Source organism: Dermacentor andersoni, chromosome 6 (assembly GCF_023375885.2).
Source record: "Dermacentor andersoni chromosome 6, qqDerAnde1_hic_scaffold, whole genome shotgun sequence".
In the NCBI taxonomy this organism is placed as follows: Eukaryota; Metazoa; Arthropoda; class Arachnida; order Ixodida; family Ixodidae; genus Dermacentor; species Dermacentor andersoni.
The window spans coordinates 151423457-151448040 of NC_092819.1; the positions used below are offsets into that span (position 1 = coordinate 151423457).

The following is a 24584-nucleotide window of genomic DNA, read 5'->3' on the forward strand; positions in this document are numbered from 1 at the left end:
GTGCTTTTCTAAGAAATTTTAACACCAGGCTGTTGAATTTCTCTGAATTGTTCATTTTGTTGTGCTGAAATACAAAGTTCCCACTATTTCTGTTGTTTTTATTTTATATTCGCCAGCTCACCGTTCTCTGTGTACCCGCTGCCACTTCGCCTCAGGCAAGTGTGTTGAGCTGAGAGTTTCCATTCTGCATTTTGCACCGTGCTTCTCATGATTTAGAACTTCCGTTAGCGGCGCATCAATGTGGTATGCCGTGTATGCCATGTAGTTGCCACGTATGCCGCTCATAGTATACCACTGCCTATAAAGTGAAAATTCATAATTTTGTTAGCACTTTGTCGACTGAGAGAAACCTGCATCTCCGAAGCGCTGCATGCGAGGTTGCAACCACAGGTGCTACTTAATTTGCAACCTCAATTGCACTCCGAATTAGAATATCTATGTAGTGTAGCTCCACATATTTTACATTTTGTTTCTTTAAAGAGAGCAAGTATGACTGTTCAATTAACATGAATATACTCTGCCCGCTGCACCTCTTGATTTCCAGCTGCAAACCCGTCTATGCACGCAGTGAGAGTTCACGTGTGTCAAGTTCGCGGAGAATGTCATCCTTGTCAAAATTTCCGTCGACATTAGCTTGGGATTAAGCGTGATTAAGTTTTTCTAGCTCATTTTTGCTTACGTATTAAAAGGTTTTATCGAAAGCATTGCCAGTTGTGTTCGAATTTTTAAACTTTATTTTTATGAAGAGCATGATGGAATAAAATCAGTTGCAGCTATGTGTGTTATCTAAATGCTTGATGCACATTGTTATTTTGTTTTTCACATCACATTTCAAAGCGAATAAACGTTTGGAAGTAGGATTCATGAAAATGAACGAAAATTTAAAAAGCTCCTTCTGCTCTCATCAAAAATAGTGAAATTTTTTAAGGCTTCATACGCCGCTTTAGAAGCGTGCTTGCGACCTAGGCTTGCAATGCATTCTCTCATTACTGCGGTGATATGACCATCTTCCCCATATTGCCTACTTCTAAAACATTCCAAACCGCAACATTTTAAAAACTGTAAGTAGGAGAAATGTCAGAAGTGCAATTAGTGTTAAAGCAGTCTAAATGCAAGCCGTCTTCGTTACCACGTTTAGTCTAAAAGAAACATGTTTTCACCTCTAAAGTGTTATACTTTTGGTATTAAGACATTTTTCTTTTTGTTTCATATAGCGAAGGGACTTTATAAGATCATGCATTGCCTGAGGCAAACAAGGCTCCTTATCTGCGGCTGTGAGCAGGAATACACTGAGATCAGTGATGACACATCCCTAGAAAAGGTACTAGTGATGTGCCTATGCCTCTATTGTAGGTGATATGTGACATATCCGGCGGCATATGGCCAATTTTTGCGCAATCAACTTAAAGCCAAGAACTAGCAAAGAAATACCATGGGCGCAAACAAGATTAAAGGAGTTGTTCACTGCGTTGCGCATTTAAATCAAGCTTATATAAACACTTACGCTTTCTCAGCAATCTAAAAACGCTTTAACACTAAGTTTTGTTTTTAAGCCTCAACGTTTCATTGTATCATCCTTTCTGGGAATGAATATCACAAATAAAAGATTTACCTCAGGAAGAAATATGTGTGTCATGCTTTTTTCTCTGCCTATAATATTTGTCTTTCTTAGAGAAAGAGGTCAGTGAAAAAAAAATTTGATCAGGTATTTTGGGCCATCAATCGGAGAAAGAGTGCAAAAGCATGATGATTTTAGTGCAGTAAATACCATCCTGACGTTTCTATCCCATACAAGGCTTGCTATCTTCGAACGCGCGGCGCCGCAGAGCGCGGTTGATAGGGCATTCGCCTTTGTGCAAGAAGACATCGAGGGGCTTGGTTAAGTGTTACATTCCTTGGTGTTGTTTAAATGTGCCAAGGCTTTGTAAAGTCCCTTCTTAGTGCATTAGTTTCAGTGTCACCGTTGGGAGCATCTTGCGCAATCTCTCTGCAGGATACTCAGCTTCAACTTCGCCGGCATGCTGCCACTGTTCGTGGGTTAAACTGCCACTGCCACTGTCACTGTGGGTTAAAAACGAACGGTGGCACGTCTTTTTTGTTTGTGCGCCTTCGAGGGCTAGACCTAACAGGATCGCTATTCGGAACAAGACTCTTCATACCGGTCCTGCGAGCCTCGAAGCCGTCGTCGTTAGGGTCGTTTGACATGTCCGCATTCGATGCTATCAGTGCTTCGAGGGCTAGGGCTACAGGACGGGCATCGTCGCAGAAATTCTGCGCTCTGACCTTGTGAACCTCGAAGTTCTCGCCGAAGTGCAATTTTGGTGGGTGGGAAAACATGCCGTTGTCTGCTCCGAGGACTGGACTAACGGTATGTGCTCTATGCGGTATGTGCGTCTCTATGGGCATCTCAGCCACGCGAACCTCGGGCCGTCGTGCTGAAAAGCAAGGTCGCGAAAAAGCCGAAGTAACCGTAAGGTGCTCGGGCCTCCCGAAGCTCCAGACAACGGCTGCAGCCACGTCAGTCCATGGGCTAGCAGTGTCGGTCTCAGTGCGAGCTACAGTAGCACTCCCGTGTTTCGGCACCAAATGTAAAGAACCGAGACCGACGCACTGACAGCCTCGATCTTCGTCCTTTATTGTCACTCTCGTTTGTAATATCATATCTCTGAGTGGGGACACGCCAGTCGCCATTTTCTCTATTTAACACCCACAGTTCTTAGAGATAGAGAAAGGTTTAGTTATACGAAGGACAGAGAGGTTGGCCAGAGGTACATTTCTCGAACCAGTTGCTCTGCGCTGCGGAAAAAGGAAGAGGCAAAGAAAGAGGAGCATGATAGTTGACGATGACGAAAGAAATACCACGAAAAACACGTAGTGGGCAACCCTACTCCGTCATCTAGCCACAGCTCACTGTCGAGACGCGCAACGTCGTCAAGGAACCTCTGTCGCTTCTCCACCTACTCAGGACAGCCGCATAGCACATGCACAGCGCACAGTCTGGAGATTCGGTGCGTCGCATTAAGTGCACGTACCCACGTGTAAACACCACTTCCAGCGTTAGGCAAACATTAATTTAGAGCAACCGACTAGCTCGGGCTCGCATTAATTCTTGACGCGCGTATAAACGCACACTTCGACGTGCCTTGACTCCCTGGGAAGACGGCGCAGGCTCAGCTCGAACCAGAACGGCACGCCCCAATTGATGATCAAGTCCAGCAGAACGTAGAGCGCGTGATGACTACCGGCAGCGTTCGCTGGCCAGAGTAGACCACGATCGCGGAGGAACTGCAACACGCGCTGTTCGTCGCCTACGTCACTGTCCCATTGGTCCAGGCAGGCACGGTAGAGCGCAACAGCAGCTGCAACGACAAACCAGAGAGCATCCAATAGGCCGCTTATACTGCACGTACGTTCGAGTCGATTGTCTGACTATGCGCTATAAAAAGTTCGTGTTGCAAGGATGCTGCGACACATTCCTCGGCAAAGCTGTCTGCGAAACATGTCAGTAAGCAAGCTCAACAACAATAAACGACAAGGGCGAACGGAATGAAACAAAAAGCAAAAATTCATAAAATACTAGTAGGAAGAGAACAAAGTCATTTGAGCGCAACTTTGAAAAACACCGGGCGCTCAAGTTTACGACCGCAGTGAATCGTTACATAGTGACCGCAGTGACTGGTTAGGTAGCTGCCGGTGCAGACACGCTGGCAGCAGAATAATAATTGATGTAATCTCTCTGATTCTTCCATGAGAATAGCACGAGACATAAAAATATTTCTGACGTTTTGTGGTCGAACATCGATCGACGAGACGTCGCGATCAGCGCTGCTGTCGTCGCGTCTGCGGTGTTCCCTAAAATGCGATTCGTGTACGGCCTGGCCAATATTATATACCTTGAAATATGCAACGAGCCTCATCTAAGCATTCACAAGTTATACCCACAGAAGCGATCTCAGATAAGATATTAAGCACAAACCAAGAAATCTATTCAATTCAATGTTGTAGGTACCCGGCTTCCGAAAGTAGCTGTGAGAGCACACAATACTTTTCCTTACTTTCAAGATACTTTCACAATAGAAGACACTGCACTAAGAAAATAGGCTCGCGCATCATTGAGGCATTTTGTTTTGTCATGTAAAGCAGAGGGCTTATATAATAGGCCGTTTTAGTTGGGCGTCCGTAACCACCCACGTGCTCAGGGCGCGAGGTTGTGCGTGCGTAGCGTAGCGCGCGCACGATACGGCAATAGTTGGCCGGACGCAAAAGCTGAGAAGGGGGTTGCTGACTTGCACGCGCAGGAACCAATAGTGAGTTACTCAGCGCCGCCATATCCCACGTTCTGAAACGGTGTAGCCGATATCAGCCGCCACGAAGTCAAACCAGAAGCCGGAGTTATATCTTCGGCAAGTTGAGTTATCAAAAAATGCGCTCTCGTGAACACGCGCGACAACGCGAGAACGTCGCGCAAACCCCGCTGAGCCCGCGGCGGATGCTACGCACATTTTGAAAAGCTGCGTACACACGCAAGATACCGTGCGTGCTCCTGCGTACTGCGCATGCGCACTGACGCCTCTGCGGGTTTGTTGCGTACGCAGAGCTGCTGCGGACACCCAGCTAAATCTGTCTATTAACATCAACTGTTGATCACCCTTGGAAAAAGCTGCTTTTTAATGCGAGACCACCATACGGCTCATGAAGCGGAAAATCCGGTGGCATAGCCGGCGAAGGGTACAAAAAGTCACGTGATCACGGAGACGCGCTCATGCTCGCACGTTCGCACTGCTCGCACGTTCGCCGTCGCCTTCCACAACTGGTTCCGACGCCGCTCATCATGCCAGCACTCCCATATTGCTCCTCCCTCTGCAAAGGCGCTCATGGCACTGGCTCACTGCCAGTCGGTGCGATGATTTCGGTGAGTTGGGTCGTGCGCTCGTATGGATGACCCTTCGACTTGAATTTCTCAGTCATTAGCTGCGCCCGTCTCATTTGGACGTCCATGCAAGTGCGCGACCGAGGTTGAGGCACGTGATGTGAGAAACGATACAATGCAACGTGAAAACAATACCATTGCGTTTCGTAAAACGAGATTTTATCGGGAAGACGTCGCAAGGCTTTCGCCTTCATCCACGAAAGGATACTTAAGTGCATGCCCTTGACCTTTACTTTAAACCCACATCATACAGTTAGCACCTCTTCTTTTTTAATATATCGCAGACGACGATGCAAAGTTTTTCCTGTGGATGCGCTCGACAGCATTCACTCTCGTTCTCAAAATAGGCGTAAAGTTGTGCCACAGCTGCATTTTCTCTGATTTTGGCCAAATGAGGTGTTCAAGAAAAACGCGCCATCTTGTGCCAGAGCTCGCTGCTACATATGAATGCGTTAACAGTCTATGGGTTTTTCACACACTTTCCAGTGATATCTACCTATCTATCTACCTATCTATCTACCTATCTATCTACCTGTCTATCTATCTATCTACCTATCTATCTACCTGTCTATCTATCTATCTACCTATCTATCTACCTATCTACCTATCTATCTATCTATCTATCTATCTATCTATCTATCTATCTATCTATCTATCTATCTATCTATCTATCTATCTATCTATCTATCTATCTATCTGTCTGCATCCACAAGCACGAAGATCAGACAGATCGATGTACTTCTCATGATTCTCATGGTGGGTCAACGACTGCAGCGCCAGAGTTCCCTTTAGTATATTGTAGGAAACTCCATGGGCGACGCCGCCGGAAGGCATTTGCGGAAGAGCGTTCTCCTTTTGGATCCGCCATTCCGCCTTATTTCTAAGGCGACAAACTGTACTGTTTGCGCGTGTGTCCTGCATAGCTTTCGACACTTCGTCAACGAAAACCACAGTGTTTTTCTTGGCGGCACGCCAACCACGTGCCATTGTGCTGTGTGTGCAGAGATCACCAAGGCAGCACTTGATTACCCGAACGCGAAACGCGGATGGAGCGGCACTCACGAGCGGGCTTTTCGTACTGGTCCAGGAAGCGAGATCCTTGCAGGTACCAGCGGAAGCGCATGTCGTCGGGCGTTTCCCGCGTCATCTCGTTGCTCCAGATCACGTCGTCGCACACGTGCGACTCGAAGCTGTGGCACGGCTCCACGCTGGACCTGAGCGTGGCCAGAAACAGCTGCAGCTCTTCCCAGCAGGCGGACGGCGGCGCGCACCTGGACGCCAGCGACGCCGCGTCCGGCGCCGAGTAGGCGTGGCGCCGCGCGTACTGCGCCACCAGCACGATCAGTGCCACGAGCGCCAGGAATGCGAGGAACACCGTCGGGGCCGCTCCGCAAAGCCGCGCGCTGTGCTCGGCCTGGCTGGCAGACGACCCGGGGGCCTCCAGTGCCTGGCACGATGAGAACACGCGCAATCGCGAGTCAGCAGGCCTTGTTATTGCTCATGTTAGCCACTCACTGCGTGCGAGTCGTTCAGTTCGATTTAACGATGTCGGCTAAGTCCCTCAACCAGGCACGTACCCAGGGGGGGGGGGGGGGGGAGGGGGCCGGGGGCGCCCAGGCCCTCCCCGAAGTCAAGTGGCATACCCCCACCCCCCCCTCCTAACCCACGCCACCACTCCTCACACATTCCTAAAGCGCCGCCAGATCAATGTTGAGACTCGGCAGCTATTCATCAGTCAGCATTATGCTGCCTTTCTCACTCCTTTTAGATGGCGGTAGTTATCGGCATCTCTTGTAATGTGAAGGGCAGTTTTCTCATAGATTCCGCACCCGCGCGATTAACTCGAGATGCGTTCAGTTGTCACCATCTATTCAACCGTCACGCGCATAGCTGTTGCTTTTGTTAGTTCAACCTTCTTTGTTTAGGCTGATCCTGGGACCAGGAAAGGGATGCGGCTGTTACTCAGCTGGTCTGTACTCTCGTGGAACGAGTTGCGGCCGAAGAAAACGCCAATTGCGTTTAACTTTTCCCTTTGCTTCATTATTTCCTTGAGTTACGTCTCGCCACGACGCTGGAAGATGCCCGGAACCATATACACGTGATATGCGTTAGATAAGGTGGGAAATAAAATAATGTGAAAGAGCGTCCATCATGAAACCCTGCAATAACCCTTAAACCCATAAGCAAGATGACTGTCGCCCGTTACCTAGTCTGTTTTTCACTGATTGTATAGCACTTTTCGTGCAAAATTGGCAACTGGAAACAAAAATCGCAAGGAGTTGAAAAATTAAGCGATCTACTAAGGGAGAGAGCCAAGGCAACAACCAAACTGCAAGGAAAAGCGAATAATAAAAAAAGTTAACCGTTGTTTATGAGAATATTTATGGATCAACATCTTTTTATTTAAAAAGGAAGTAGAGAAAACGCCGCCGGAAGTGGAGAGCAATTACTTGTTTTGAATGACTCTTCTACAGTTATCGGTGGAACCACCTCACGTAGCCACTTCTCTGCTGTGCTTATGTGGGTGTTTTTCTAACTTTTCGCGTTGAGCGCAGTACGTCTAGAATCGCAGAGTCCTGCGCTCTATGCGGTTGTATGGGACTGGCGGCCGCACAGCGTTACGCGATTCGCGGAACTGTCAAAACTGATCAACAAGCTGAAAATAGCTGATATTCGAAACTATAACATGAGAAAGACTGAAGAAGCCGTAAAAAATTAACGCTGCCTGAAATCAGTAAAAAAGAAACCTGGCATAGGACTAACCACGATGTATGCACTAAATGATAAGAAGGATAATATCAGCAATCTCGAAGATACAGTAAAAGCAGCGGAAAAATTCTAAGCTGACCTGTATACAGTATCCAGAGGAGTCACGATAGCTCACTTAGAAACAATAATGAACAGGATACAGAAACTCTCCTATAACTAGCGATGAGGTCAGAAGGGCCCTGCAGGACATGAAACGATGGAGAACGGGAGGAGAAGGTGGAATAACAGTCGATTTAATCAAAGATGGAGGAGACATAATGCTTGGAAAACTGGCGGCTCTTTATACGAAGTGTCTATCGAGTGCAAGGGTCCCAGAAAACTGCAAGAATGCAGACATTATACTAATCCGCAAAGAAGGAGACGTTAAAGATTTGAAAAATTATAGGACCATTAGCTTGCTCCCAGTATTATATAAAATATTTACCAAAATATTCTCCAATAGAATAAGGGCAACACTGGATTTTGTCAACCAAGGGAACAGGCTGGCTTCAGGAAGAGATACTTTACAATGGATCACATCCATGTCATCAATCAGGTTATCGCGAAATCCGCAGAGTACAATAAGCCTCTATGTGGCTTATATAGATTACGAAAAGGCATTTGATTCAGTAAAGATACCAGCAGTCATAGAGGCACTACGTAATCAAGGAGTACAGAACGCTTACGTAAAAAGCTTGGAAAATATTGCTACATGCTTGTGGTATTTGTTTGTTTGAACGAGGCGCCCACGCACCTCGTTCAAACAAAAGAGGAGGAAGAACGAACTGGGCTCGCGCTGTGAATCTAACCGGTCAGCGCTGCAACAGTTGTTGTAAATATAATCTGTAAATAGTTTCTCGTCTTACTGACTCGTCCTTCGCGTAAGAATATCTACAGAGGTTCTACAGCTACCTTAATTCTACACAAGAAAAGCAGGGAGATACCTATAGAGAAAGGGGTCAGACAGGGAGACACAATTTCTCCAAAGCTATTCACTGCGTGCTTAGAAGAATTCAAGCTATTAAACTGGGAAGGCTTAGGAGTAATGATCGACGGCAAATATCTCAGCGACCTTCGGTTTGCCGATGACATTGTTCTATTCAACAACAATGCAGACGAGTTACAACAAATGATTGGAGACCTTAACAGAGAGAGCGTAAGAGTGGGGTTGAATATTAATATGCAGAAGATGAAGATAATGATAAATAGCCGGGCAAAGGAACAAGAGATCAGGATCGCCAGTCGGCCACTAGAGACTGTGAAGGAGTATACGTTTACCTAGGTCAATTAATCACAGGGAACACTGATCATAAGAAGGAAATTCAGAGAAGAATAAAAATAAGTTGGATCGCATACGGCAGACATTGCCAGCTCCTGACTGGAAGCATACCATTATTACTGAAAAGTAAGGTGTGCAATCAGTGCATTTTGCCAGTGCTGACATATGGGGCAGAGACTTGAGAGCAAGTTAAGGACCGTGCAAAGAGCGATCGAACGAAGATTGCTAGGCATAACGTTAAGAGAGAGAAAGGGAGCGGTTTGGATCAGAGAGCGAACGGGTATAGACGATATTCTAATTGACATCAAGAGGAAAAAATGTAGCTGGGCAGGTCATGTGATGCGCCGGTTACATAACCGTTGGACCATTAGGGTTACAGAATGGGTACCAAGAGAAGGTGGTGGTAACAAGTTTATTGAGATTCTGCGCAGTTATCTGGCAGGCCCGAGTGCTAGGATGGCCCCTCAAGAGAAGGAAAACGCAATCGAGAACGACAAAACACTAGGTGGAGCGATGAAATTAGGAAATTCGAGGGTGCTAGTTGGAATCGGTTGGCGCAAGACAGGGGTAATTAGAGATCGCAGGGAGAGGCCTTCGTCCTGCAGTGGACATAAAACAGAATGATGATGATGATGATGATGATGATGATGATGATGATGATGATGATGATGATGATGATGATGATGATGATGATGATGATGATGATGATGATGATGATGATGATGATGATGATGATGATGATGATGATGATGGAGGTGGTGGTGGGCCCCCCCCGAAAAAAAATCCTGGGTACGTGCCTGCCCTCAACCCTCGTATGATGGCAAATAAACAGCCGAGTAAAAAGTTAATTTCACATCTACGAATACACATCGAGAATAAGCTGAATGAATGAAAAGAACATATGTTCCGTGGAAACGTTTTCAGCAATAGGTGGAAAACACCAGGAAAGAAACTGGAAATTGGCTTCGCTCCAAACCACCTGTGGCTTCAGCCGGCCGAAAACATTATCCTGAAATTTCGCACTCAGTATAAAACTCCGCAAGAAAAATTATTTTTCTCGTATGTTACCAGTACACAGCACTCATTAATAAAGGGTTAATTTTTCAACCCTCCATCTTCCTGTGACCTAATCTCATGTTAAAACTGCGTTGAATATAGAAATTCCTTAAATTGAAAACACTTATCACTAGCGGTGGGCGAATATTTGCGTCTTTTATTACGCATCGAACCCGGAGACAACTCAGCACATCCTAATGAAGTGCCCAGGTGTTTACCCAGCTAGACCCGCAGACGTGGTCCAGCTTCCATATGCTGGGATTTAAATTCGATGGAAGCATTAACAGGTAAGCAGTCGAGAGAAGCAATGTACCTTTATAGTACTGGTGAGAAGAAAAGCAGGGAAAATATTTGAAATCAAGAGTTCGACGAAGACTCATCTGGTGGGGATTGCTCATAGTCAAGGGTAAAACAGACGCCGACCAAAAACCTTGAAAGGAAAGAAACCAAGACGTTTCGGCTCCCATACAGGGAACTTGTTCACAATCTATGACAATCTAATCTACATGGTGAACAAGGCCCCCGTATGGGAGCCGAAACGTCATGGTTTCTTTTCTTATCTTCTTGGTCGGCGTCTGTTTTGCTTTTAACTACAGAGAAAATATTTGTTACAGAAACCGAATCGCCAGCGATATAACTTCCCTCCTGCCTCCCAGGCCTAAGCATGCCCTGTTCGTCGTTGCTTCTCTTATATGGCTAACAGTTTCTTAAACCATCACTTGGTGGCAGAAGCGGGATCGAGAGGACGAAGCCAACAAGAACGAAGCAAAGATGCGAGCGCACATGGCCAAAGACCGCATCCTCAAAAGTAAGTCAACACAGTCGCGGCGGTGCAGAAAAAGAAAATGGCGGCTGACAATTGGCTGCGGCCACCGAAGCCTCTGGATGTCGCGTCTCTTGGCCGCAACGAGTGGGAAGATCAGCTCGAAGCTACAATTGGTATGCGTCTCCGATGGAACTCAACAAAAAACCGCCGGAAGTGCAAGTCGCCAACTACATGACCACGGTCGGGTCCGTCGCACAGAAGATACACAAGACGTTCGCACTGAACGGGGTGGAGAGCAAGGAAGCGGAAGTAGCAAAAGCGAAGTTGAAAGAACGCTTCAAGCCTAAAATCAACCCCGCTTATGAGTTGTACAAGTTCAACAAGAAGGCGAGAGCTTTGCAGACTTCCTTACTACAGCGAGACTGCAGGATAACAGGTACTAATTCGGAAGCCTGACCGACGAACTCCTGAGAGACCGAATCATCGTAGCCATTTCGAACGACTACGTTCGCGAAAAACTTCTTGACTGCCCGACCATAGACTTGGGGAAAGCGGTCCACTAGTCCCGAGCAAGCGAACGAGTGACACTGCAGCTGAAAGAAATGACAGCCAAATAAACTAAAACTGTGGATGCGGTCAACGTCAGAACAAAGAAGAGTACAAGTCAGGGAACAGACTGCAAAAAGAATGACAATTACTGCGGATTCACACACCACAGAAAAGTGTGCCCAGCATACGGCAAGGCCTGCACCTTGTGTTGCAAGGTAGGCCATTTCGCTGCAGTGTGCAACTCGAGAAAAGTGAAGAACCAGCGATTCGTAAGCGTTGTGGAGAAGCAAGACTCGGACAGGCAAGAAATATATATCTTCGAGCTCAGAGCTGCAGCGGCCAAGAAATATTATGAGCCATTTCTCTTTCTGAAGGTGGATGAACAACGAAGCTGTTTAGTACACGACACAGAGAAGACATAGAATCTTGAACAAAAGTACGAAATCATTTAGTGATTTTTACGATGGCGAATCAGAAACTATTTGCTCCTTTTTTTGGCCCAAATTACGGCTGCAAATGCGAAGTCAACATATCCATTCCCAGCAGTGGACCTTTCTTGCACATGACCTGGCCTTATCTGTCAGTACCTCCTTGGCACGGCGCTGCTGTCAGTTGTTAAAGATGGCGGCTGCGCTTCACACGTCCACTGCGTACGAGCAAGGAAGTGTGATTAGTTTTCTATGACGCAAGGGACGAACGCCCATCAAAATTCACAGGGAAGTGCAGCCCACGTACGGGGAAGGGTGTGTCGCTTTCAGAAGTGTGATGTGGTGATGTGCGAGTTCGCAAAAGGCCGTGAAGACTTGCATGACAATTAGCGTTCGGGGAGGCCGCATGCGTCACTGATTGATGACAGCATTTGTCAAATTTAGTGCTGTGATGGGACAAACTTCTGAACCGCTGTGGAGACTATGTGGAAAAATAGTGTAAGGTACGTAGAATAGTACGTATATTTGTAATTGGATGTATGTACCTTATTTTGGCTAATAAAAGATAGGGGCCAAGACCTTCCGATTCACCCTCTTATATAGGCGTGGATGACGGGACCGCCGCCCGGAGGAGCCGGAGGAAACTACACACACATGACGTTTCGACGGGTCCGCTACCACGGGCGATCAGAAAGAAAGGCAAACAGATACGCAGCGCTTGTACCGCCAACAAATAGAGGGCAGTTCGAGCGTAGACATGGCCGACGCAGGTCAAAGTGTAATATCTGTTCTTATCTTCCTGATATCTGATACGGGTTCTATTTGAGCCCAGTATATGGTTACGCATACAAAGCTATCATCATCAATATCATCATCAGCAGCCGCAGCCTGTTTTATGTCCACGAAGGCCCATCCCTGCGATCTCCAATTAGCCCTGTCCTCCGCCAACCGAATCCAACTAGAGCTCGCGAATTTCCTAATTTCATCGCTCCACCTTGTCTTATGGCGTCCTCGACTAGTTGGTACCCATTCCGTAACCCTAGTTGTCCAACGGTTACCTAACCGGCTCATCACAACACCTGCACAGCTCCATTTTTTTCTCGTAATGTCAATTAGAATATCGGCTATACCCGTTTGCTCTCTGATCCAAACCGCTCTCTTTCTGTCTCTTAACGTTACCCTTAGCAATCTTCGTTCCATCGCTCTTTGCGTGGTCCTTAACTTGTTCTCAAGCTTCTTTGTCAGTCTCCAAGTCTCTGCCTCATATGTCAGCACTGGTAAAATGCACTGATTGTACACTTTCCTTTTCAATGATAATGGTAAGCTTCCGGTCAGGGGATGACAATGTCTGCCGTATACGATTCAACCGATTTTTATTTTTCTATGAATTTCCTTCTCATGATCATGGTTCCCTGTGATTATTTGACATTGCTAAACGCACTCCTTCACCGTCTCTAGAGGCCAACTGGCGATCCTGAACTCTTGCTCCTTAGCCCGGCTATTTATCATTATATTCGTCTTCTGCATATGAATCTTCAACCCCACTCTTACATTCTCTCTGTTAAGGTCCTCAATCATTTGTTGTAACTCGTCTGCACTGTTGCTGAATAGAACAATGTCATCGGCAAACCGAAGGTTGCTGAGATATTCGCCGTCAATCTTTACTCCTAAGCCTTCCCAGTTTAATAGCTCTAATACTTCTAAGCACGCAGTGAATAACATTGGAGAGATTGCGTTTCCATGTGTGACCCCTTTCTTTAGGTATCTTTTTTAGGTATCTGTGACCCCTTTCTTTAAAATAGGTATCTTCCTGCTTTTCTTGTGTAGAATTAAGGTAGCTGTAGAACCTCCGTAGATATTTTACAAGGTATTTACGCAATCGTTCTCTACTCCTTGATTACGTAATGCCGCTACGACTGTTGGTATCTCTGCTGAATCAAATGCCGTTTCGTAATCTATGAAAGCCATATAGAAAGGCCTATTGTAGTCTGCGGATTTCTCGATAGCCTGATTAATGAGATGGATGTGATCCATTGTAGAGTATCCCTTCCTGAAGACAGCCTGTTCTCTTGGTTGACTAAAGTCCAGTGTTGCCCTTATTCTGTTGGAGGTTATTTTGGTAAATATTTTGTATAACACTGGGAGTAAGCTAATGGGCCTATAATTTTTCAATTCCTTAACGTCGCCTTGTTGTAGATTAGTATAATGTTTGCATTCTTCCAGTTTTCTGGGACCCTTGCAGTCGATAGACACTTCGTATAAAGAGCCGCTGGTTTTCCAAGCATTATGTCTCCTCCATCTTTCAATAGATGTACTGTTATTCCATCTCCTCCTGCCGTTCTTTCTCGTTTCGTGACTTGCAAGGCCCTTCTGACCTCATCGCTAGTTATAGGAGGAGTTTCTGTATCCTGTTCGTTACTGTTTCTAATTGAGGTATCCCGACTCCTATGGGTACTGTACAGGTCAGTATAGAATTCTTCCGCTGCTTTTACTATACCTTCGAGATCGCGGATGATATTACTCTGCTTATATTTCGGAGCATACATCTTGGTTTGTCCTATGCCAAGTTTCCTCCTCACCGATTTCAGGCTGCGTCCATTTTTTACGGCTTCTTCAGTCTTTCACACGTTAAAGTTTCGAATATCACTTATTTTCGCCATGTTGATCAGTTTTGACAGTTCCGCGAATTCCATCTTATCTCTTGAGTTGAACACTTTCATTCTTTAGCGTTTCTTTAATAGGTTCATAATTACTTGGGAGAGATTGCCTACTGGTTGCTTTGGTGCCTTGCCTCCCACTTCAATAGCTGCATCTGAAGCCAGGCTAGTTACGGTTTCATTCATTACCTCTATGCCATGAGGATAGCTATAAGGGCTTGTTGGTACGGCATATCTTATTTTGTTGTAGCGCAAGCTGAACAAGGACAACAGAAAGACACATCTGACACACACAGCGCTAACTTTCACGCACGCGGCCTTTCCGCCAAGACCACGTCCTAAGCACGCGCCTGCGGCTTATGTCATCTTCATCTCTATTCCAATGCTGCACATTTGTTTGCAAGTACCAGCCTGAATTTGTCTGCTTTTACCTTTACTGCCTCTAGGTTGGCCTGTCTCTTCTTGAACAATTTTACTCTTTCTCTCTTTCTTCAAATTGAGGTGAATCCTAGCCCTCACTAACCTATCATCACTGCACTTTACCCTACCTGACACTTCTACATCCTGCGCGATGGTGGGATCAGCAGAAAGTACGAAATCAATTTCATTTCTTTTTTCACCATTAGGGCTTTTCCAGGTCCACTTTCTGTCGCTGCGCTTCCTGAAAAAGGTGTTAATTATTCGAAGCTTACTCCTTTCTGTCAATTCTACCAGCATCTCTCCTCTAGCGTTCCTAAAATCAACGCCCTAGTTGTCAATTGCTTGTTCACCAGCCTGCTTTTCCCCACTTTTGCATTGAAGTCGCCCATTACTACAGTACACTGAGTTTGTACTTTTCTTATCGCTAATTCAACATCGTCATAAAACTGATTTACTTCATCATCATCGTGACTGGGTGTTGGAGCGTAGGCTTGTACTACTACCTTTATTCTATACCTCTGAAGTTTGATTACGACTACAGCTACCCTCTCATTAATGCTGTAGAATTCGTCAATGTTGCCTCCTATCTCCTTATGAATTAGGAATCCTACCCCGTCTTGCTTCTTATCTGGGAGACCTCTATAGAAGAGGACATGTCCGTTATTCAGCAATGTATTAGCATCACCAGTCCTTATAATCTCACTAAGGCAGATGATATCCCAAACAATGTCTGACAGTTCCTCAAAGAGCCCTACTAAGCTAGCGTTACTCGACAGAGTTCGGCAATTAAAGGTTGACAGGGTCAGTTTCCATTGGCGGCCTGTCCGGACCCAGAGATTCTCAGCACCCTCTGCTGCGTTACAGGTCTGACCGCCGCCTTGGTCAGGTGCTCCACAGCTGCTGGGGACTGAGGACCATGGGTTAATTGTAGGAATCATTCTGGAGGTAGTGGCCGAATACTGCACCAGGGAGGCTACTTCCTGTTCTGGTGAGGGAGTGTCTTTGTTGAAGCTTAGCGGGCCTTCCTAATTTGGTTGTACCTGAATTATGATAGCCCCACTCGCTCTCGGCATCTTTTGCCGGTGTCAGGCGTCACTCCAAGCCTGCAGATGTTGTTCACTGGAGGAGGTGAATTTCAAGCTCACCAACGTCACATTTAAAAAAAATCTTTTGGAAGGATTCGAACTTCCTACTATGGCAACCGAGCATTCGACATAGCTCAGTCAGATAATCCAATAGGCGGTGCGGCTACCTTATCGCCGACAAGTACAGCCCAGAGGGCCCTACATGCCTAAACCTTCTTTGATTTATCCGCGATAGATAGGTAATTCAATATAGAATGATTTCTAAACGGTTCTGGCCTTGTAGTTCCGGAATCGCACGTGTGCAGGCGGCCGTGAACTCTGCTAGGCAAACCAATACAGACTACCGACGACCTTTCACCGTTGCCAATCGTGATCTACGTGAGTACAAGCGGAAACCCGCGAAAACGAATATGTGCACATGTAGAAGAGATAAATGGACGCAAACTACGACCTTTTCCTTTCATTTTTTACTTCATGAAAAGCTGCATTTGAACTTTACATCTGTTATCGTTACGTGATTTTTCTTATTGTTTGCGTGATACTCCAAACTTTCTCATCACTTTTTTCTCTTCCTTTAGCGCTACAACTTTTCCTTTTTTTTGGGGGGGGGGGGGGGGCTCTCTTTAGAAAGTCAGTGCGAGGCATGTCGGTAGAGTGAGTGTAAATCAATTCAGTATATCTCAAATGCCTGAAAACATGTCTAAATTATCCGCGACACAAGGGTTTCACTGATCGCGGCAGGTTCCACGGCATAGTATTTCTCAGTGGTTCTAACATCGTGGTTTCGGAGTCTCCCGCACGCAAGCGGCCATGAACGCGGCTATTTACAATATATTTACAATATATGTTAAAACAGCGAACGTTCGCAGAGATGGAAGAGAGCCCAGCCAGGCTGTGTCAACTATTCGTCGTCTTCAGTACCGTCATCGTTCTCTTCTTCGCCTCGTGGTAACACGACCTCTAACTGAAAAAGCACTGTCCCGGTGCGTCAAACGCGACCGTCAGAAAGAGCATGGTAAGGTTTTAGCCGTGCTAAATGAACGACATCATGTGAGGTGAGGCTAGGTGACATGGTAGAGATGACGTGGACCATCTCATAGGTGGCATTGGTCACTTTACGCATGACTCGGTAAGGACTCTTGTAGCAAGGTCCGAAAGCCCCACTTGACAGGAAGGTGACCAAAGTAGCACAAGGGAACCTGATGAAAAGGGTACTTCATGGTGCCGCTGATTTTAAATGCGCTTTTGGTCTTCTTATGATGCCAGTAAAGGCAAGTACGGGCAAGCTGCATCGTATGGTCAGCATGGGCGGTTGCGTCGCGGGCATGTTTACTCCTCGAGGCATTAGCAGAGGGTAGTAAAGCATCGAAGGGCAATGCAGGGTCCCGACCAAACAGGTAAAACGGCGAATGACCAGCATTTACGTGTGGTGATGAATTCTAAGCGAACGTGATGTAGGACTGTGCGATGTGCCAGTCATGATGGTCCGGCGAAACGTGCTTAGACAGCATGTCGGTAATGGTCCAGTTCAATCGCTCAGTCAGGCCGCTGGTCAGAAGATGGTACGAGTGGCGGTATGGTACGAGTGATGGTATGGTAGCGAGCTTGTGCTTGGTAGAGCAAGACTGCAAAATGTCGGCAATGACTTCAGAAAGGAAGGTATGACCACGGTCCGTGAGTAGCTGTTGTCGGGCAACATGCCCTAAAATGAGATCGCGGAGGAGGAAATCCGCGATGTCACTTGCACAGCTGGTCGGAAGCGTTGGGGTTATGGTGTAGCGCGTCGCGTTATCTCTACTCACCGTGATCCACCTGTTGCCGGACTTGGACTCGGGAAAAGGACCGAGAAGATCCAAACCATTGAAAGAATGGCTCAGATGGGCTGTCGAGGGTTTGAGGATACCCGACAGGAAGCGTCGCTGGATTTTTTTTTTCGGTGTTGACAGAGCTCGCACGCCGCCGCGTATCGCGGTACAAAGCGAGCAAGGCCAGGGCAGTAGAAGCGAGGGCGGACACGGTCGTAAGTGCGAGTGACACAAAGATGACCTCCAATTGGAGCGCCATGAAGCTGGTCGAGAACGGCTGAGCGAAGATGTCGAGGGACGACACAGAGAGAATGACCGTCGACGTGAGAATTACGTGGGTGCACATCACCGTTCTGCAGGATGAACCACCGTATGGATGGGTCATAGGCGCAGATTCAACTCGTTCAATGAGGGTCCGCCAAGTGGCGTCACGGGGTTGCTCACTGGCCATGTACAAAAGTTGGGAGATGGAGAGAACGCAGGCGGGAGCGTCCCTGTCGTCCGCCTTTGGCGTGTCTGCGGCGTAATGGCACAAGCAGCCGGCGTCGGTGTGCTGGCGCCTACAATTGCAGACCACCGAATGGGAATACTCCTGCTGCCGCGAAGCCCATAAGGTGTTTTAAGGACGAAAGCCAACATAGAGCTTGATGGTCGGTGGCAATAAAAAATGAACGACCATATAGACAGGGACGGAATTTCGCAACTGGGTAGTTTCGCCCCGAATGTCACAAAAGGCGTTGTTGTCACAAAAGGAGCTGTTTCGCTCCGAATATCAAAAGGCAGCTAGCGGTCACAATCGCACGCTCATGATGACGTTGAACTTGCGGCAAGACAGCACGGATTTCACTTTCACTTTCACTTCATTTCCTTAAAGACTCCTCTTTGGGGTATTACATAAGGGGTGGGTTACAAAGAATATGAGAAACAAAGAATCTCAAAATGTTACAAGGCATAATGCGAGGCAATTTCTTCTATGAAGGCAGATGAGCTGGGTATAGAAACGCTGTTGTGCGCAAGGCCATTCCAGTCTTTGGCTGTTCGAGAGAAAAAAGAAGATGCAAAAGTGATAGCGCGCGCGTGTGGACGAGGTACGTTTAAGGAATGTCCTATATGATGGGATATACGTGATGGTGGCAAGATATATGGTGCACGATTGAGTATGCTGTGGTAGAATTTGTGAAATAATGACAAGCTGGCAATTAAATGGCGGTGGGAAAGGGTTTGTATGCCAGATTCTGTTTTTAAGGAAGTTACGCTGACATCGTATGAAAAAGCGGAGTGAATGAAACGGATGGCCCGATTCTGAAATGCCTCAAGGGCGGTAATGAGGAAAGTCTGGCGAGGGCTCCAAATGGCTGATCCGTGTTCTAGTTTGGGTCGTATTAGTGTCTTATAAGCTAATAATTTCACATGCTGCGGTGCATTTTTAAGTGACGTCGTAGGAACCCAAGTGATCTGTTAGCTGAAGAGATAACGTTAGTCACATGCACACACCGGTCCAGATCATTTGAGACGGTAACTCCCAGGTTCTTATAATTGTTTACACACTGAATATGTTCGTTAGCGATTTCGTATTGAAATACGAAGGGGTTAGAACGGCGGGAGAACGACATTGCTTTACATTTAATAGGGCTTAGGACTATTAAGCAACGTTGACACCAATTTTGAATATTGTTTAAGTCTTCCTGAAGGGCGATTTGATCATTACCGTTAGTAACTGAGCGGTAAATTCGGCCACTTGGATCGGTGCGGATCTGTGTTGGGGTTGAAACCTCGAAGTGGCCGAGGACAGGTGGGGTGGTGCGAAGGTCATGAGACGAGAGAAAGCGGCAGATTAGAAGAAGCCCCATGAAAAAAGCACACCTTTCTTTAGCAGGTCTTTCAGAGGCCATGCTATGGTGGCAAAATGTTTAACAACGTGGCGAAAGTAAAAGCAAACTGCTACAAATTTTTGGACATATTTTTCTGAGTGTGGCAAAGGAACGTCTTTGACGGCGTGAATTTTTCCCGAGTCAGGTCCGATTCCAGATGCGTCAACCAGAGATCTGACGATGACCAAAACGGCATTTTCCCGAGTTGAGCTGCAGGCCAGGCTTGCAAAAAAAAGTAGCAAGAATGGCTGAGAGTCACTCAAAGTGTACGCCTATAGTAGGTGAGATTATAACGTCATCCAGGTAGCAAAGACAAGTCGACAATTTGACCATCATGTGCTCAAAGTTGGGCGGAGCATTACATAAGCCTTAAATTGGTTAAAAGGTAAGCTATTTAAGCGAGCTGCTCGAGCACCTTTGTTTATTTTACCTGTGAACAAGGCTCCCGTGTGGGAGCCGAAACGTCTTCTTTTCTTTTAAATCTTTATTTGGTCGGCGAAGTGCCCCGGGTTTTTGTTTACCTTTTAACCATGTTTCATCCCGACCAGACGGGCTTCCGTCAAACACTGAACTTCACAAGCCTTAAATTGATAAACTAGGTCCGGTGTTATAAACGCTGTCTTTTCACGATCGAGATCATCCACAGCAACTTGCTAATACCTGGACCGAAAGTGGATGGATGAAAAGAACTGACCACCATAATGACAATCAAGGGCGTCAGCTATATGGCGTAGTGGACAGACATCCTTTGCGATGCGATGAAGGCGCCGATAGTCAACGTAGAATCGTCACGTGCCGTCATTCTTATTTACTAACACGACAGGTGACGCCCAGAAATTTGACGATGGCTCAACGATGTCTTTTGCTAGCATCTTGTCGACTTCTGTCTTGACTCGGCGCTCCAACGCCGAGTCTGAGTAGGGTCGTCGATGAATTGGCTGAGCATCTCCAGTGTGGATACGGTGCCTGACAAGGAATGGCTGGCGCAAGGGCCGGCCATTTAGGTCAAAACTATCTTCATAAAAACACAATAGGTGACGGAGAGCTTCACCTTCGCCAGGCAAGAGGTCCGGCGCAATCATTTTTGTAATGTCCTCGTTAGAACAACTGGCAGACTTGACAGGCTCACAGGAGTCATCAATGTAGAAAGTCTCAACGCAGCGGTCTGGTAAAACACTGATCGTGGCCAGTGATATTCCAGTGGTATCACTTGCTTTGTGAAGCCAAAATTCACCACGGGACGGCACACGTGGTTATCGGCGACAGTTAGTACGGCATGAGGGAGAGTGATGTTGTCCATGAGGGCAATGGTAATAACTGGTGCAACGATGTAATCACCATCTGAAACTGGCGGCGCAGGTGACAATGACGACCAGCAATGCTTACGCGGGTAGTACACGTTCCTACTACGCCAACAGCTCTGCCGTCGACGATGCGTACGACCCGTGTGATGGCAGGTGTGAGAACTTTCATTAAGTGACGGCGAAGGTGAGCGCTCATAATAGAGATGTGTGCGCCGGTATCGATGAGCGCTGTGACGGGTACGCCATCTGCTTGAACATCTAGGAGCTTGTGCCCGGTTGATAGCGTCAGTGGAGGATTTTGCTGCAGATCGGACAGTGCAGCACCACCTCGACGGGCGCCATCGTCTAGTTTTCCGGCAGGGTGGGTCTTGGGTACGTCAGCAGAGTTAAGCGGTGGCATTTATTTAAGATGGCGTCTACATGATAAACGTTGTTAAAAACCAGGAGATTAAATGCGTTATCCACAATAGCTTTTAGGATGTGTCCTATATTGTCGGACTCTGCCACGGACGTGTCAATTTTCTGACAAAGGGCGAGGGCGCCTTTAATATAAGAAATGCATGACTGCGCAGCACCTTGGGCGCGAATAGCGAGCTGCTTTTTGAGGGCTAGCTGTCGACCAGAGGCATTGCCAGAAAGGTCGGACAGCTTCTGCTTGAACAGCTCCCAGTGAGTAAGTGCCTCTTCATGTGTTTGGAACCAAACGCACGCAGTTCCGTCGAGACAGAAAATGAGATTCGCTAGCATTATGGTCGCGTACCACGTGTCCCTCTTGCTGACACGTTCGTACATGCAGAGCCATCCTTCTAGGATGGCTCTGCATGTACGAGCCACTGAAACCGGAGAATGTGCTGGGATCATGCGGATGTGGAAGGGCAACGTACTGTGTCCACCGAATGTTACGTGTAGAAAACTATTTGCAATAGATTTACAAACAGCGAACGTTCGCGGAGACGGGAGAGCCCAGTCAGGTATTGCACTATCTCCGGGTTCGGCCGATCCCTACAAAGAGACGGCGGTGATAACGTAGACCGACGAGAGTCAGTGTAGTATCTGTTCTTATCAGCTGCATATCTGATGTGGGTTCTATGTGGACCCAAGGTCTTAAGGTTATTTTTGCAAGTTGGCGGAGTTCTTGAAGTGTGCTTAACCTCCGCCGTGAGTCGGCCTAGTATTGGACTATCTTCGGGATCGGCCCACGATTTTTACACACGCACACGAAAAATGCATGGAAGCCTCGCCATAAACAGCTTCGCTGTAAAAGTCAGAATAGAAAAAGAGACGGTTCCGCTTAGAAACGGCGAGACTATCACTGTCAAACTGGACAAGGCCGCACAGTGTAACGTACTAACCAAACAAGAGACAAGCGAAGCAGGTTTGAGGATGGTACCTTCGAATGTAAAACACATTTTTTCCTACACTAACCACAAGCTTTCTATATTGGGGGAAGCCCAACCATTGTGCGAAGTTAGTGGACAGAAAGCAAGAGTGATTTTTGCTGCTGTGGATGCTCCAGTCACACCTATTCTTGGGCAGACAGCATGTGAAGCTCTGAGCTTGGTGAAGCGCGTACGCTTGCTTTAAACACCGAAAGCTGATGACAGCATCTTTCAGTGGATAGGCTGCATCAAAGACTAAGTTCACGAAGCTGACATCGAAGAAGGCGCAGCGCAAAAGCTGGAAAAATTGCCACCAATTAAGAAACCGTGCGCCGTGATGTAAGAAGTAAACAAAGAGCTTGATAGCTTAGAAAGACAAGGCATAATTAAGATTATGAAACCAACGCAGTCCTGCAGTAAAATGGGGTAGTTAAACTAAACGGAAGACTTAGACTCTACCTAGACCCAGTCGAATGCGACAACGTGTTGCGAAGCTGACACCATCATCTCAAAACACTTGAGGAAGTAGTCGCCCAGATCCTGTAATCAATTCAACTCACGCTGCTGGACTTCAAAAAAGGGTGTTGACAATTGAAAGTCTCAGAGAAGACACACAGCTACCTCGCAATTAGCACATCCTGAGCAAGGCACTCCTTTATAAGAGTGCCGTTTGGAATAGCCACGATACCTGAAGTTTTCCAACAAGTAATCAAGCAGCGATTTGAAGACTTTCCAAACATGGTAAAATCCGTGGATGACATCCTAGTCCACAGCTAGGCAATCGAAGAGCTTCGAAAGCACACAGACGCTGTCCGGAAAGCACTTCGTGAAGCAAGAGCGAAGCTAAACCGAGAAAAGTGCGTGTTGGACCACGTACAGTGAAGTTTCTTAGTCACGTGCTCACTGGAGAAGGGCTTCAAATTGACGAGGGAAAGGTGAATGCCACTGAGAGTATTGGTGAGCCTAAGAACAAGGTGGAGCTGTTGAGATTACTCAGCATACTACAATATAGATATCTATAGTAGGACTTTCTCAACAGCCCAGCGATGCCTGTCTTAGGACCAAATATGGTTTCCAAAGGTTTGTGGTCAGTCGGTAAAATGAACTGCCTTGCACAGACATAATAATGAAATTGCTGCACCCCAAAATTAGAGCCAGAGCCTCTTTCTCCAATTGACTATAGGCTTGTTCGTCCTTGGTCAGTGTACGCGAGACATACGCTACTGGGTGTATCTGCGCGTCCTTGAGAACATGAGAAAGGACTGCGCCTGCGCCATAAGCTGATGCGTCAGAAAATAGCTCCAAGGGCAGGCTATCGGCATGGTGCTCTAAGGCTGCGTCGACAACACTGCTTAACTTGCTGAAAAGCTTTTTCGCAAGACGCTTCCCAAACCCATACTATCTTTTCGAAGAAGTTTGTTCAGAAGATGCAAGATCCTGGACAAGTTTTGAACAAGCTTGACACAGTAGTTGATAAAGCCCAGAACGACCTGAATTTGTTCCTTGTTAGTTGGTGCTGGCGCGCTCGCGATAGCGCGCAGCTTTTAATTCGTCGGTTGGACGCCGTCTTTGGTGATTACGTGTCCCAGGTACTGCAGCTCATTTTGAAAGAAGTCGCATTTTTATGGCTTCACACTAATTCTTCGTTCAGACAGTCTGTTTAGAAGAGATTCAAGATTACGCAGGTGCTAATCCTTCGTACGACCTGTGATCAAGATATTGTCAAGGTACCAAGTCACTGATTTGAACCCTTTTAGCATATTCTCCATGATGCGCTAAAAGAAGGCTGGTGCTGATGCAATACCGAATAGTGGATGGTTAGCTACAGAAATACCCTTAGGAGCGTTCAACGTGAAGTACTGTCGAGATTCTTCGTCCAATTCTACTTGCTGGTATGCTCGACTTAAGTCAATCTGAGAATTTCTTTCCTCCAGCAAGCACCGAAAATAGCTCATCAGCTACAGGGAGCGGGTACCTTTCTATGCCCAATATGTAATTTACGGTGCCTTAGTAATATCCACAAATTCGCATTGAGCCATCCCGCTTAATGACAGGTACTATTGGCGCTGCGCATTAGCTACTGGCAAGTGGGGAAATTATCCCTAGCGCTTCTAGCTTGAACAACTCATCTTCCACCACTCTCTCAAAGCGAACGGAACGCTCCTTGCTTTACAAACTCATGGCTTCTTGTTATTTTTGAAAAAAAAAAAGAAGAGGATTTGCCTTTTCACCTGGAATGGTGTCTAGCTCAACCTTGAACACGTCCGAGTAGCGGATCAGCAGGCTTTGTAGCTTGGGAGGCTGCAT

At 46.7% G+C, this 24584-nt stretch overlaps 1 protein-coding gene and 1 pseudogene across 1 annotated transcript; one reads left to right on the forward strand and one right to left on the reverse strand.

Annotated features, from left to right (window-relative positions):
• Positions 1–2618: 2618 nt before the first annotated feature.
• On the reverse strand, positions 2619–24584 carry LOC129382788 (uncharacterized). Its single transcript, XM_072289002.1, has 3 exons — positions 24501–24584; positions 5993–6377; positions 2619–3359 (listed from the first exon to the last, which is right to left on the reverse strand). Exons 1-3 carry the CDS (start codon positions 24582–24584, stop codon positions 3103–3105), a joined length of 726 nt encoding a protein of 241 aa, XP_072145103.1. The 3' UTR covers positions 2619–3102.
• LOC126523773 (U2 spliceosomal RNA) lies at positions 21897–22103 on the forward strand (annotated as a pseudogene).

Coding starts and splice junctions, on each gene's coding strand:
- LOC129382788 (XM_072289002.1), bottom strand. CDS start 24,584: ATGCAGCCTCCCAAGCTACAAAGCCTGCTGATCCGCTACTCGGACGTG. Junction 6,378..24,500: donor ACACCATTCCAGGTGAAAAG/GCAAATCCTCTT, acceptor TCATCGTGCCAG/GCACTGGAGGCCCCCGGGTC. Junction 3,360..5,992: donor CCAGTACGAAAAGCCCGCTC/GTGAGTGCCGCT, acceptor TTGTCGTTGCAG/CTGCTGTTGCGCTCTACCGT.